Source organism: Phoxinus phoxinus (genome assembly GCF_949152265.1).
Source record: "Phoxinus phoxinus genome assembly, chromosome: 11".
NCBI lineage: Eukaryota > Metazoa > Chordata > Actinopteri > Cypriniformes > Leuciscidae > Phoxinus > Phoxinus phoxinus.
The window spans coordinates 24,572,867-24,588,625 of NC_136886.1; the positions used below are offsets into that span (position 1 = coordinate 24,572,867).

The 15,759-nt window shown below is 40.1% G+C and overlaps 1 protein-coding gene across 4 annotated transcripts in view; it reads left to right on the forward strand.

Moving 5' to 3' along the window:
* The window catches only part of lhfpl4a (LHFPL tetraspan subfamily member 4a), a 64,005-nt gene that overhangs the window by 22,392 nt on the left and 25,854 nt on the right, over positions 1–15,759 (forward strand). For 3 of the 4 annotated variants that reach the window (XM_079629703.1, XM_079629701.1, XM_079629702.1), the window contains exon 2: positions 15,238–15,474. In XM_079629703.1, coding sequence (XP_079485829.1) covers positions 15,238–15,474 — 237 coding nt within the window. Of the gene's footprint in view, positions 1–15,237; positions 15,482–15,759 lie in introns of all 4 variants that reach the window. The other variant, XM_079629700.1, reaches the window with a different exon arrangement.

Here is a 15,759-nt window from a genome sequence, read left to right on the forward strand (position 1 = left end):
GTTGTTCCAAATGCCTCGCTCCTCTTGTGCCACGTGCGGATGCAATCTGCACGAAGCCGACGGACACACAAGCTGCATCTCATGCCTGGGAGTCGACCACGCAGAGACTGCACTCTCTGTCGGCGGCTGCTCGGTCTGTGAGAGCATGCCCATCTCTGTGCTACTTCCCCCTCTCTTCCTTTCTCGGCTCTACTTCGGCCGAGGAAGAAGAAGCGTCGTAGCCAACGGCAGCCGGAGAGTATGGAGATTAGTGAGCGACGCCAGCCACGTCCCCGTGTGTCTCACTTTCTCCTGCTGAAACGCCCTCTCCGGTCATGTTCGAGGGAGATCAGCGAGTCGTTGCCGCCCCTCGATGTGGCCGTGGCCGCTCATCTTTGCCCAACCAAAAAAGGTAAAAAGTGAGTGCTTGTGTCTCGCGCTAGCCGGACCACCCTCAAAAAGACCCACAACACTTCTCACAGCTCCCTGTTCAGCTCAGGTGGCTGGAGTTTTTACTATTGTAAACAGGCCCGCTGCATTGCGCGCCTCTACAAACAAACTCCGTTTTCACGGCGACCCAAATAAAGCACAAAAAGAGTATGTTTCACAATCACAACACACGGGTTCAAGGTCCCCCTTCACTAGATGGCCCCCTCCCAGTTGTTACACTGACTTTCCCCCAGGCAAAAGCCTGTACAGTCATTACGCTCTCGGTGCGAACGCTAGCAGCCTCATTCAAGGCAGGAGAGCGCGCACCTCTAAAGATATTTCAGAAACTTCTCGGTCTCATGGCAGCAGCATCATCAGTACTCCGTATGGGATTACTGCGCATGCGCCCGCTGCAGCACTGGCTCAAACGCTGAGTGCCAACCCATGCGTGGCAGTCAGGCAGCCTGCGCATCATGGTGAATCACGGTTGTTTACAGACCCTGTTTCCCTGGCGGGCTCAGGCCTGGTACCAAGAGGGTGTGACCATGGGAGTAGTTTCCAGGAGGAAAGTGGTTTTTACAGACGTATCCAACCAAGGTTGGGGAGCGCTGCACGAGGGCAAGCCTGCCTCCGCCCTCTGGAAGAGTGCGGAGCAGAGCTTACATATCAACTGTCTGGAAATGAAAGCAGTTTGTTTGGCCCTCAAAGCATTTCTGTCAAACCTCAGGAGGTCACCATGTCTTAGTCCGCACGGACAACACGGCAGTGGTGGCCTACATAAATCGCCAGGGCGGCATCAGATCGGGCAACCTGTACGCCATAGCGAGAGACCTCTTCTTGTGGGCAGAGACCAATCTGAGTTCTTTGAGGGCACATATTTTATCATTTCTGTAATACATTTTCATTTTATTTTTGCAACTTATAAAGCGTTAAAATTAGTATTCAATTTACATATTAAAACTAGTGTATGAGATGGCAAATGTAAATTCGCTCCATGCACAAAATGGCGACCGTTGACGTTCGAACCCTGAGTGTGCGGGCCAGTACTTCCGGTGAAAACTTCCGGTGATCTGACTGCGAGAGCGGGAGATAGCGAGAGCAAGAGACAACAGCGACCGAGTTCCATTACTAGAGAGATAATTTTTCACAATGAGTGTTTTTAGGATTCAAGAGAGGCTACTTGCCTTTCGGAGGGTGACAGCCTCAGCACTTCATTGTTGTGTGCCGTTATGTATCGTTTCGACACGTTACAATAAAGTCGGCTTTCATGCATTCCCCGTTGACGCCGTACCGGGCTGAGTGGATGCAGAAGATCCAGGGGGATGACTTCAACCCGACCAAATTTTTAAATGCCTATAATTTTCTGTGTATTTCACCTGTGAGTTTCTATTCTTTCTATTACTGCATTTATTTTGTGCAAGTGAGATGAGTAAAGAGCATCTGTTTCATAAATAATTATCTGTCTGGTGTTTATAAGCAGCGCATACAGTATTTTACTACGTGTAAAATATACACAAACTTATAGTACATTTTTGTGGTAACGTTACCTACAGTTAAAAATGTAAATGTAAAATATGTGATGATAATATTGATCGAGTAAGTGAAAATATTTACGCAGAATTTAGAAAATAGTATTTATGGAAATAAATTGTAGCCTATCACAGGCCAAATGTGTGAATGTTCACGGGGTATTTTATTTAACAACTCTATCGTAGTTGTAACTATATTTACAGTTGGCATAATTGTCATTGCGTATGCAGCATGAGTCCAATACAATCTTCTGTTCGTGAACAGTTGTATTTCATTCATTAATCCGACTATGTATCCGTGCATTTAATTGCCATTGGCTTGTGTGATCGTAATATGGATCTTGGTAGTATTTTAAGTTATATAATTGATTCTATAAACAACTATAAAAGGTAATTTTCGGCTTTCTCCGGCTCCCTGCACCGGGCATAATGCGAAACCGGAAGTGTCTAACCGCACACTCGCTGTTCAGAAATCCAAAATGGCGGCCACGTGCAACTAGTCCATTATATAATAGATTTTTCATTTTCTTTTTGCACCAATGTTGCACAAATGTAATGGAAAATTTAAATTTAAATACAGAAATACATTGCCATTTTGCATATTACATTTCAAATTGAATATTGCTACCCAAATGCTTCCATACATTACAGCCATTTTGTGACAGTATTGGGCAATACCCTAATTGTGTGGACATGCCTAATTGTCCACAATTAGGCCTAGCAGTTTAAAACTGGGCGATAGCATAGTAAAACATTTAAATGTTTAACTTTCTAGAAAAACCCCAACAATAATAAATATGTATTATTTTGTTCTTGTGTTTTGTTGTTGCTGTTTGTTATTTCCACTTGGTTTCTGGTCCTTTGTTTGAAATGTTAGATCTTTAAATTTAAGACTTCAGTGTGATGCCTACTGTCATGACTGTCTATCATCTTTACATAGGAAACAAGTTACAGCGCTGTTGCTGTTGAGTTTCTTTATTTCTTTCTATTTTTGTTTAAGATTTTCTTTATTTCTTTCTGTTTTAAGATTTCTTCAGTTTCTCCCGGTGGACTCTCAGGCTGCCATCTCACACAGCCATACTGAGCAGCTGGTCCTTGTCCCCCTGTCTTCTGCTGGTGAACTTGAAACCCTTTTTTGCTTTCTGTCTTGAGATAGAGGTGCTATTATTAACATGCTTAGCTAATGTTTTTATGTAGCTAATTTTTTTATTTATCTGTGCACATGGGGGAGGCTGCTGCAGAGGAACTGTACGCGCTGGTTACTGTTGACTGTTGATCACACAACGGATGTTCTGTACTCGCGTGCTCAAGTTCAAAACTGAATATAAATCATAGAGGAAAAAGTTCAATTTAAGAGTGAGCACACTGCTGATGTGATCTTATTGCTAGCACTCCTTGCACATGTAAGTTACCGCAGGCACATAATCAACACGTTATCTTATCTGCAAGGCATATTGGCATAATTTTGTGCTGCTGGTGACTAACAACAAACTCTTGCTTGTATATACGGTACTCTTGTGTACTGTATGTTCATTTTTGTTCTTCCTTGTCATTCATTCAATCATTGCTTTATTTTATTTGTAAGCATTATTTTGCTTCGCTTCAGCTAAGACAAAGAGACATCTACTCTTGCATTGCATGTTTGTGAATTTTGGGGGGCGAGAAATGAAGGGAGGGGTGTGTTTGTTTGGGATGATTTCTAAGATCTACAGTGTTTCTCAGAAATCACTTACTGCACCTTTAGGCTGACTGTTTTTTTTTTACACAGTTTATTGAACTGCTATCATCACATGACAAACAGGTATTAGTTATCATATTATTAGGGACCAAGCACCGAAGGTGCGGAGGCACCTATTGTATCTGTTAGCGTTCCTATTATTATTATTCCTCTTCTTCTTCTTCCGCCATGGAAGTCTATGGCAGCCCATAGAACCGCTTGCGGGAAAGTTGTGAAATTTGGCACACGAATAGAGGACAGTCTGAACTGTCACCATAGCAAATTTGGAGTCTCCAACTCAGTCCCTCTAGTGCCACCAACAGTCTAATTTTCACTCATGTTTATGCTAATAACTTTTGAACCATAAGGGCTAGAAACAAAAAAATGTTTTCCCTCTGATTCCTTAGCTCAATACGGTTCGATTGCACCATATGACGTCATTTTCCGTCATAATAATTCTTCAGCCATTTTGAATTGTCATAAAAAACTACTTTTTCTCCTAGGCTGATGCTCCGATTTTCACCAAAATTGAACCAGACCATCTCCAGACCATGCAGACAAAAAGTTATGGAATTCAAGTTGATTCGTCAAACCGTTCTCAAATACCGTGCAAACTAATTTTACGTAGCGCTTGCAAAAACAGACATAAGGCTGTATCTCCGCAACGCTTTATTGTATTCAGACCAAACTTGGTACATGTCATCACAAGCATGACCTGAGGCTACATGCTGCGTTTCGGCGCAGCGCCACCTACTGGTCCGGAGATATGAAAAATGGTATCTGATATCCAATTTCCCCAGATCGGCCATTTTGGCTGTCGGCCATTTTGGCTGTCGGCCATTTTGAATTATGTGCTAAAATGTTGTATTTTATGAACTCATGAACGAATTGTTACAAAACTCGGTATGGGTCATCAGTACAATGCCCTGAAGGAGCCTAATAAGTTTCGAAACAGCGCCACCTAGTGGTGAATTATTTTTTCTCAAATGCTTATAACTTTGGGTGTGGTCGAGTTATTCTCGCAGGTCATCTCCTTAGACTCCTGAATCGTTGCCGAGTCCAACGATACCAGACTTGCCAGGTTTCGGCATATGGTTTGTGCAGCATTGTAGTTTACCGCTTAAAAAACATTTGCTGATATTTTCGAAACCGCTTGTCCGATCGAGACGAAACCACCGTCAGAAGTTTGGAAACGTAGGTCGATAGCTATATGCTAATGCCCAAATGCGAAAATATTGATAGTAAGGGGTAGTAAATTTAAATCAAAGTCACGAATCAAAGTTTTTTTTTCACATAAATGTCTATAACTTCGAATCGAATTGAGATATTTTCAGATGCATGGGCTCACTCTGAGGACACATAAAAAAATGGTGGGACTGAGCCTCTTGGTGGCGCTCAAACAACACAAAACATGAAATTGCCATTTCAATACAGTTTTGTGATATAAAATGCAATGGTTAACGAAAGCATTGGTGTAACATTACGAAACTCAGCATGTGCCATCAGCACCATCCCCTGAAGGTACTCTAAAGATTTCCAGACAGCGCCACCTTTTGGTCAAAAGTTATAATTAAATTTCCAAAAATGCTAATAACTTTTGAATAAATTTGCCTATTGTAATTACACTAATCTTAATAGATTCCTTGGGTTATGCTGAAAACATAGATACCAATCTGCAGTTGGTCTGACACTCCCAGCCATGTTGGCATGTCTTGTCGTCTTCTTTGCGCATGGCCCCCGGTACTGCTTGCAGCTATATTTTAAATGTATTATCATAATAATCATAAACACACTGGTTTGTAGCACAAATATTTGTACTGCACAAATATTTTTTTACTGCACTACATTATAAAAAAATATTTGGGGGGGGGGTTTGCGCACAAAAATTATTCTTGATGCCATCACTTCATAACATTAAGGTTGAACCACTGTAGTCACATGGACTATTTTAACAATGTCTTTACTACCTTTCTGGGCCTTGAAAGTGGTAATAATGTTGCAGTCTGGGTGGTCAGAAAGCTCTTGGATTTCATCAAAAATATCTTCATTTGTGTTCCGAAGATGAACGAAGTTCTTACGGGTTTGGAATGACATGAGGGTGAGTACTTAATGAAATATAAATGAAATATACTTTACTAATAATCATTTTAATATAGGGGTGAGTGGGACACAACCAAACGCTGAGCTAGTTGTAACACACATGGTTTAAAAGTTTCCACGCATGCCATCATTCATGACAAAACTTAGTGTATACTAGTTGCCATATCAACATTATAAAGAGAAAAAAGTTGCTGTAAAAAAATATCACTGAACATTTATTTAACCATTGCGGAAGTAACTTTCTTACTGAAATAATTTTTTCATTTCAGTTTTTAGTGTTTATATTGATGAAAAAATATTTTAGTCTCCAATCTGTTATTTAGCAATTGAGATTGAGTTATTTAATGCTGATCTAACCAGCAGAAGACACTAGCAGGGTTTAAATCCCAGTTGTGCAGGTGAGGCACGTTGTACAATGCGCCCCGCTATTAGAACTATATATGCTCTTCTATTATGTTAGCGATATAATTCACATTAACAGCTTATGAATTCTATTGAGAAACAAAAAAATCTATTGAGAAACCATGAGAAAGAGGTGAATAAAGAATGAGAATCAATGTTCAGAAATTATTTACTTTAATTATATTTTGAACTATGCTGTATAGTTTTGCAGTGTGATTATTATCAAAATAATATATAATAATAAGTGAATTTGCAAAAAATGCCTAATTGTATTTTATTGACAAAATATTTGAGTTTGTCTTGTTTTTTGTTGTTGTTGTTTTTGTTTTTATTAGATCAGATAACATTTTAAGATGTCATATGGTCATGTTACAATGTCCCCTTCACATATTACAACTACAGTCTATGTTTAGGTGGGGCATGTTGTCACATTTTACTTCCATTCTTTCGGGGTAAATGAAGAAAAAAGTATACACTGCATTAATGAAACAAAACCACATAATTGTACTACACGTTTGAAATTATTGTTGGAAAAAATAAATACTCTGAACCCCAAGTGGATTTAAACAAACTGAGAAAGTCAAAAAGTGTCAGGTTGTGCCCCGCTCTCCCCTACTTTAGAACTTTACTTAAGTATACTTAATAAAATGAACTTAAAGTATATTTGTTTTTGTAAGGGTTCGTAGGTCCATGTTTGTGGACTCTTTTCTTCAGCCCATCCCACAGTTTTTTTTATGGAGTTCGGGTCAGGGGAAACATTTGTTGTCAGTGAACCTCTCTGTTGTTGTTGTTGTTGTTGTTGCTTTTTAAATGTGTTTTGGATCTTTGTCCATTGATCATGCTGAAAGATCCAACCAATGCGTAGTTTAAGCTTCCTGACAGGGTCAGTCAGGTGCTGGTATATTATCTGCTGGTACTTGATGGAGTTTATGATGCAGTGTATCCTAACAAGTTGTCCAGTTGTCCAAGAAAATTAGACCCACAAAATTAAATATCCACCACCATACTTTACAGTGGGGATGAGGTTCTTTTCTACATAGCTATGCCAAATCCACCTCTGGGGCCTGATGTTTAAATGTTGCGTACACACAAAAAAGGCATTGAAATGTGCGTAAACAATTTTCCATGCACATATCGGAATTAAAAAAAAACGTAAGAGTATATATACATTGGCATACAGTGACGTAACGATTGAGTCTTCCCGGCAGAACTTACGCTAAAGCTTTCATTTACACGCCCACGCATTCTGTCACGTAAACTGACCTATCAATTATCTTGTCAAAGATAAAATCCTTCACGTTTAAATTAATTTCCTACTGTATCAGAGAGAAATGCAGTAGGACTTTGATCTGCCAGTCACGGATCTGTCCAAAAACAGTGAAGATTAAGGTACCGGGTGGGATAGGGTGACAATTGATGTTTCCTCATTGAAGTCCTCATGTTCCGTTGATACGATTCCCTCTTCCGCTGATGTCGTGGGCTCACACCCCTGGTCAGACTCATGTTGAAGCTCCTCCGGGGCGATGGTCAGCTCTGTCCACTTCTCCTCGGGGACTTTGATCTGCCAGTCACGGGTCTGTCCAAAAACAGTGAAGATGAAGGTACCGGGTGGGATAGGGTGGAAATTGATGTTTCCTCATTGCCAGTCCTCATGTTCCGTTGATACGATTCCCTCTTCCGCCAGTGGCGGGCAGTGCATTTCACACCTAGGCCTTCAGTGATGTCCAACCAACCTGAATTAATAACTTTTAATAGTGTAGCATTGCACGCACCGGCAGTTATAGGGTTAATGCAGTGAGTTCGGTAAAGGCCGGGTAGAGAGAAACGAGCGAGTGAGTTCGGCTTTTGTGTTAGTGTGCAGTGGTTCTTGCGTTCCTATTATAAGTTCATAAACGGATCCTCCCTTGTCTTGTCCTTCAATGGTTACAGTAGTATTAATGTTTGAAAAAATAAGTTTGTTATGATCATAAATTTACAAGAAAAATTAGGAAGAAAATCTTATTCACCACGGACAAAAACGGGGGCAAAAAAAATGTGTTATACTCTCCTAAACTACGGATAATTTTTTACACAAAATCCATCCTAATTTTTTTTCTCAAAAAGACTTAAATTACTTGGTTGTACAGGTTGTCTGTGCGTTTCAGTCCCAACAACCTTTTCTATCGCCATCGAGGCTAATGTGCTGAAAGTCCAGTCTGTCCCATCGTATTTCTGGCATAAGTTTGATTCGCTTTAGTGCTGAGAGTGTCTGCTTGACAGAAGCAGTGGACACAGGGACAGTCACCGCAAAAGATGCCGATGTGTAACGTTACAGCTGACACAAGCTCTCACACAGATTTTTTAACGATATCAATGAGATCAGTGGGACTTTTGCCTTCAAAATCAGTGCTGGCATTAGTCAGTTCTGTTTTTACCCGGACAGATCGATAAAGTTCTGTGACTGCGTAAGCTGGATAAGGAATTTTTAGGTTTGGTTTAGGTTAGGTTCGGTAGGTTTGAACCTGCTGGTGGTAGAGGAAGGAAAAAAAACATTAATTTGTGGGTTGAAAAACTATTAAATCTACAGGAATATATTTTAGTTTACACAATTCGCTGCAGATGCGGTTAGCTAGCTCTGACTACCAGTAATAATAGTAGTAAACGCCCTGACCATCCAATCAAAGGGCGTGAAAATGCTTATGTTATTGTATGCCTGCTAGATGGCCCCGGTGCAGTCAACTCGAAATCTGATTGGCTGATTAAATCTGACTGATTATCTGATTGGTTAAAGTAACAGTTTCATTGCCATTCATTTTAAGCTACAGGCACCCGCACTATCGATTCTGAAGGCCTCGAGGCAGATATATTTGACCCTGGCAACACATGATGGCTGAAATATGATTGGATAAAAGCTCTAAAATAAATATACACTACTGGAAGCAGCGCAACCAAGAAAAAAGCTATGAAATTAAGAGAATGGACTATTGGGAATAATTTAATACTCATTCATAAAAAAACATATATTAAAGTGCAAGTCAGGGATTCTGATAGTGTTTAGGCCAGCAGAGAAGGCCTTGCTGTCTTCCACCACTGTCTTCCGTTGATGTCGTGGGCTCACACCCCTGGTCAGACTCATGTTGAAGCTCCTCCGGGGCGATGGTCAGCTCTGTCCTCTTCTTCTCTGGCTCTGGCTGACGTGTTGCGGCGGGTGGTAGCTCTCCATCTGCGGGGGGCAAACACGAGTTCTCCACAGTCGAAGGTGGTAATCCGGGCTCTGGGTCTGGCTGTGTTCGGGATCGGGGCGCAACAATCTCCTGACACCTGATGACGGTCTCCTTCCAGTTCAGATTTGTGGTGTCTGGGAGGTCGATAGGATGGTGGAAGGTTGCCCCGATCCAGAACAAGGTCTTCAGGGTTTCGTCGCCGAGGGGGCTGGTGACTGCAAGGCATCAAAAGTTCTTGACAAATGACAAAAAATCCTGTCTTTCCTGAGCCAGGACGATGAATTGCACTCTATAATCCATTATTTTTGGTCCGGTATTCTGTCACGAGATGATTGAAAGGTAACAAGTTTGTTTAATAAATAATTCAGAAACATTGCCAGCAGGCAAGACACAAACAAACAATACCGGACACTAGACACAAACAGGCAGGAACTTAAATACACAGTGGCGAGTCCATGAACTGAATAACTAAACATAATGGTGACAGATACATTTCAAAGTTAACGGCCAAACAGATCTTTTTAAAAGTTCACGTTGTTGCAGATGAAATATAACACGGATTGCATTACATAAATATTTTTATCAGCTTAAATGTTGATTATTAGTCACTCAAACCCCTTTATCTAAATCACTCTACTTAACCATCGGTTGCACACATCGGTTTTGTAGTTTTCTGAACACTTTTTACTTGAACTGGATCCTCCTCCAAAGCGCAATGGGTTGTGGGCTATATTAGCTGTTATAGTGTGAGCGCAGAAACACATCCACCGGAAATAGTAGACCATCTGGGACTTCTGGCATAGTCTTTTCAAAATACTATGCTTTGGGACACGCTTATTTTGATCTTGCATACTGTTTAGGATGGATAGTACTCTACAAGATAATTGGGACGATTTTGGGCCCAATTCTCCCCTACCGACAATCTTTATACATGTTGAATATTTATGATCAGAAATCCTGTTGTGTGAGGGGACCACGAGGACAAATGCGCTTGCACTCTGTAGATTGTCTCGTGGAACGACACAATACCCAATCAGAAAGCGTGCTGATGGAAGACGGAAGAATGATAACGATCATCCAAACCTTTTTTCTTTTTTCCCTCAAGTTTTCTGTAAAAAGCCATCCAAACACAATTAACACATTTCTTCTTGCATGTCGTCCGCCATGTTTGTTTACTCAAAAGTCATGTTTGACCACAAAAAAAGATTTTGCAAGATTTCCCATGTTCACGGTCAGGATTGGTTGACATTGTTAGTGAATGGAAACTGTTAGTGTGTACTGTGCTGTCTTGGTCACATCACGGCACTTCACACACTATTGGAACAAAACTGTTAAATCTATGATTTTTTTTCCCGTCATGTTTATGGTCTCTCTGACAAAATCTGATAAGATTTTAATCAAGGTTTTTTTATATATCCTGAATAGTAGCAGTTCTACACTAACCTGCAATTTTTCGCTGGTTTCAAAACACACCACGATGAATATTACCTGCCATTTATTTTCACTTAAATGTAACGCTTTTAAGGAGTCATCGGATGCAAAATTCACTTGTATATGGTGTTTGCATATAAATGTGTCTTTGCAGTGTGTGGACACAACCACCATATAATTAAAAAAATCCATTCACTCTTTTATTTTTTATCCTCAAAAAGCCTAAACACTCTCAATAATCAAGCCGTATGGAGTTTCTGAACAATATGATGTATTTATGATGTCCTTTAACAGTTGGTGACATTTCCTCTGAAAAACTCCTGAGATCCAAAAGCTAATACCAACGTATTGCCATTGCAACTTACCTATGATGACTTGACAAATGACCGCGGGCATTTCACTCATGTTGTTGGAGGCATCAACATCATATTTGCATAGGCCGTACTATTTGAATTTATGATTGGTTGACTGCCAAATAAAAAATCCTATTAAACAGAACGATAAACTAACGTTATTATAATGGTAATTTTAAATAAGAGTTTCTGTTCAAAACTATTCAACTTGATTTTGTTTATGTTCCTGATAAAATTTTGTTTGTTTCTGAGTTTTGTTTTTGTTCCTTGAACCAGTTCAGAGCCCTGGCTAGAAGCCCACTAAATTAATTATGCCATCACATGCTATCAAAAAATGTCTACTTCCCACAAGTCGTGATTACTTACAAAAATAAGTAAGAAGACCCTTATGTGTGTGTGCATGTGTGCTCTTGAATTCTTCATTTGCCTGCATTCATCACTTCCGTTTTTCTTCTTGTGCTTTGGTATAAGCTATAAGCCAGAGTGATCTCTCTCACAACATGCAACATGCTCAATAGCCTGCAAAGCCGCCAACAGGAGTCCGACTCTGACTAGTACCAATGTTTTGCAACACGTGACAAAAACTAGGTTGACAGATGCTCAGTGCCTATGGCTTGGTGTGTCAGGGTCTTTACCATTCTTCTTTCCATCTTCATTAGTTTACTGTCTTTGTTTAACAGTTTCTGACTAAAAATGAAAGGGCAAATGCAATGCCGTTTTATATATATATATATGTGAGTGAGACTAATATTTGTATATACTGTCGGCATTCTGCAAATTTTAAACCTTTGAATATGTAATAAACATTTAAAAGGGTCATACCAATATTAGTTTGAACACTGACATTGTATGTTTGTGGTTACTACCATTGAGTTTGTAGGTTTCAGGGTGGCAACCTTTGGAAGTACTCCTCAACAGTCCAACTGTCATGATTCCAAACTTGTGTTCCCCGGTTCTTGTGTGAACTTTTATGTTATTTCCTGTTTTGCACCATTTTTGTAGTCTTTTTGTAGTTTTTCTTGTTGATCAGTTCCTGATTGTTCCCAGGTGTGTCTTGTTTGCTAATCACCCCTTTATGTTTAAATACATTACATTACATTTACATTTAATCATTTAGCAGACGCTTTTATCCAAAGCGACTTACAAATGAAGAGAGCAATAGAAGCAGCCAAATCAACAATAGAGAAACAATATGCAAATGTCGTGACCAATCTCAGCTAGACTAGATCAGCTAGCAGATTTTTTTATATAATAGATATAGAATAGTAAGTGTTAGTATTATTGAGTCAAATGTTGGCGAAAGAGATGTGTTTTTAGTAGCATAATACCCCAGTCTGGTGTTGTCCTATGTGCATGTCAATTTTTCCTGTTTGTTGCCTGGATTTACTTTTGTTGTTTTGTTTTAATAAAATAGTCTCTGTATTTGGTTCCTCCTTTTGAAGTTGTTCAAATAGACATGCCATTGAACTGAAGAATGTGTAATGCCTCTGCCACACCTGTGGCTGATTTTCTCACAAGTGCATAATGGCATGGAGAAGCAAGCACTCGTCACAACACACTCATCCATCAGAGCAAATGTAGTCATTTGCAGAAAGAGAGAGGGGCTGTCATATTTTCTTGTATGGGCTTGCTTCCACTACAAGATGGACCACCTAGCCTGCACCTCATTGGTGTGAACCACAGACATTGACCATTGATCTCTATGCCTCTAGGACTAGGCTGACAGACTGCATCAATAATGTCAGTTGCAGTTTGCAACTATCAAGGACAAAGTAGTTGTGGACCTGTTGTCATGCTCCAATCCTACTCAGGCCTTAAGCCTGCGACACACCAAGCCAACTTCAAAGAACTGGCTGTGCCCCTGCCTTCGTCTTCAGGCAGGATATGCAGATTCCGTACCCTCGGAATGCGAGCTACGGACGGGGCCTACGCCAAAGAACTTTATATCATATTGTGCTTGCTGAGCTGTTAATAAATGTATACTGGTTATGGCATTTATTCTCCCGAGACTTTCTGGTAGAACTAGCAGCAACGAAATCTGACGGTGTTGTCGCCTCGTGAGGGCTGCATCTGGAGTCTGGACCAAAAAGCTGCGCTTGAACTCACCAAACAGACTACAGCCGACAGCAAACTAGCATGTGTGTTCTGCGTCTGTGTGCAAGGAATTAACTGTCTGTTACAGCAGGTATCAATAGTCTATATTCTAAGCAGCGCTTGCTTACCATTTTGAATATCAGTTATGTTGATAACTTTATTCATTTTAAGCGGCTCATGTTATGAATATATTCGCGTTTTGGAATGCTCGGGTAGAATAACACAACATTAGATCAGCAGAGATCTGTGTCGTATTGACTTGCTGTCTTTCATCACTTCCACTTTAATTCTTGTGCATTGACTCATTCACTAAACTGAACATCCAATCAGAGTTCCCACTCTTCCCGACGTCGATTCAACATTTGGCAAACTGGCTCTGACATTAGCACTGCATTCTAACACCTCCAGGCGAATGGGGTGTTAAGAGGTACAACCAATCCCTCAAAAGTGGACAGTGTGCACAACTTCTCCCAGACATATCTGTACTATCATATCACTCAACATACTACTATGTGTGTGTGGATTCCATTACTGTATTCACTTTCACTTATGCAGGATAGGAGCTTAACATTCCTCTGACCGAACCTTTGACTCTCACACATCATTGTGCACATCGGGTTAAAGACATTAGTGCAGAAACACCAAAAAATCATGAGGATATGATGAACAACATTGGGCCAAAGACACTACAATCAGAATCTCAGACTGGGACCGGACTATTCTCCTCTCTAGGTCACTCATTAGTTGGGGCAGAAGACATGTCAGTTGGTTGATGATTCGCACTGTCATGCTAGTTGTGTCTGTAAAGTGGCAACCCCCATAGTAGCAAGGCAGTAAACTAAAGGGTTTGCCACTCCTGCCTGACATTAAATGAGTCAGCAGAGCTGTCACTGCGGGTTGGACATTTGACGGGGCTGGAATTGGAATCACAGTCACAGTAGATCTCTCCCTACCCTGAATGCAGATGTGCCCAGGTTATCTAAAAGGCTTATGAGGTCTGTGTGGGCAAGGAAAATAAGTATTTATAAAGATTTATCCATATTACAATTAGACATTAGACACAAGATTACTGATTTTGGTCTTTCTTCTGCCTACTTATTTTTATCACAGTGCTGGAGGTCTTATGAGTGGGATGGGATAATGGATAGGAGAAAGTGTGAAAGAAAGAGACTCATAGTGATTAGAGTAATGAAGTTGACTGAGGTTTGTATTGGAATAGATAAAGAGTTCTTTGTCATGGAACTTCAATGCTTTTAGCAAATTATGTGAATGCTGGCGTTATTGAAAAATTAGTTGGAAACGGAAACTATTGATTATGAAGGCTGAGGTGAACAATTTAAAATTTAAGGCAGCAGCAAGGTGGAGGTTATATTTGTTTATTTATAAATAAAACTAAAGGGACTTGAAATGCACACTATAGTCTTCACAATAGATTGACATTCGGCCAGTTAAGTGCGTAGCCAACATTATTGATATTGTAAATCTCTCAGACGTGTTAAAAGACAATATATCGAAGAGGAACCCATATTTTAGGAACAACCTGGGACTTTGAAAACTAGTGTATTGAGGTGCATTAAAGCAACATTAGCAACAGTGTTGTAGTATATTTATATATGGGCCCTAGTGCAAACGCACTTGACGGTTTCCCTACCACCCCCACATCCTCATTATTTATTATTAACTAAATGAACTACAAGCAATTGCACAAAATAATTACAAATTAAGACTGTGGAATGAATATTAAGAATTAAGAATGAATATGTAGTGCAATATTACAGTATTTTTACAGCTGTGTAGATACACAGAAACACAAAAATAAATGGTGATCAAGCTGTTATTGAATTGTATGACAAAACTATTAATTTGCCTTAATTGATGTGTGATTAGTGTACGTATAAATCACACATCTACTTTCTTTTTTTTAATGAATATTATTTTTAGTAAAAAAAAATTGTTAAATCAACCTTTGTCTAAGTCTCTCAACCTTTCTCTCTTGGCAGCTGTGTGCCTGGTGCTGGGCTGTTTGATTTTCCCAGATGGCTGGGATGCAGAGGTCATCCGGGATATGTGCGGAGAGGAAACAGGAAAGTACACACTGGGAAACTGTTCAGTTCGCTGGGCTTACATACTGGCCATCATCGGCATCCTAGATGCTCTCTTCCTGTCCTTTCTTGCTTTTGTCCTCGGAAACCGCCGGAAAGACTTTATGCACGAAGAAATCAAGGCTGAAAATAAAGGTAAGGGGTGGCCTACAGATCACTGTTTATGCATGCAACCTTATAAAATAAGCAGATAACATTATTCATAGCCAATCAATCAAGTGGTTATTGTTTGATATGACAAAACATTTTTGTGATATGTTTGGGATAGCTTCAGGGTGCCATCATCTTGTTTTTTTTGCTCCTCTTTGGTAACTGATATGATGTGTAATGCAGAGTTCAGACTGCACGATTTTAGGTCTGATTTTCGCTCGCCGACAGGTTTTGAGAAATCGCCGACAAATGCCCAAAATCACAGGCAAA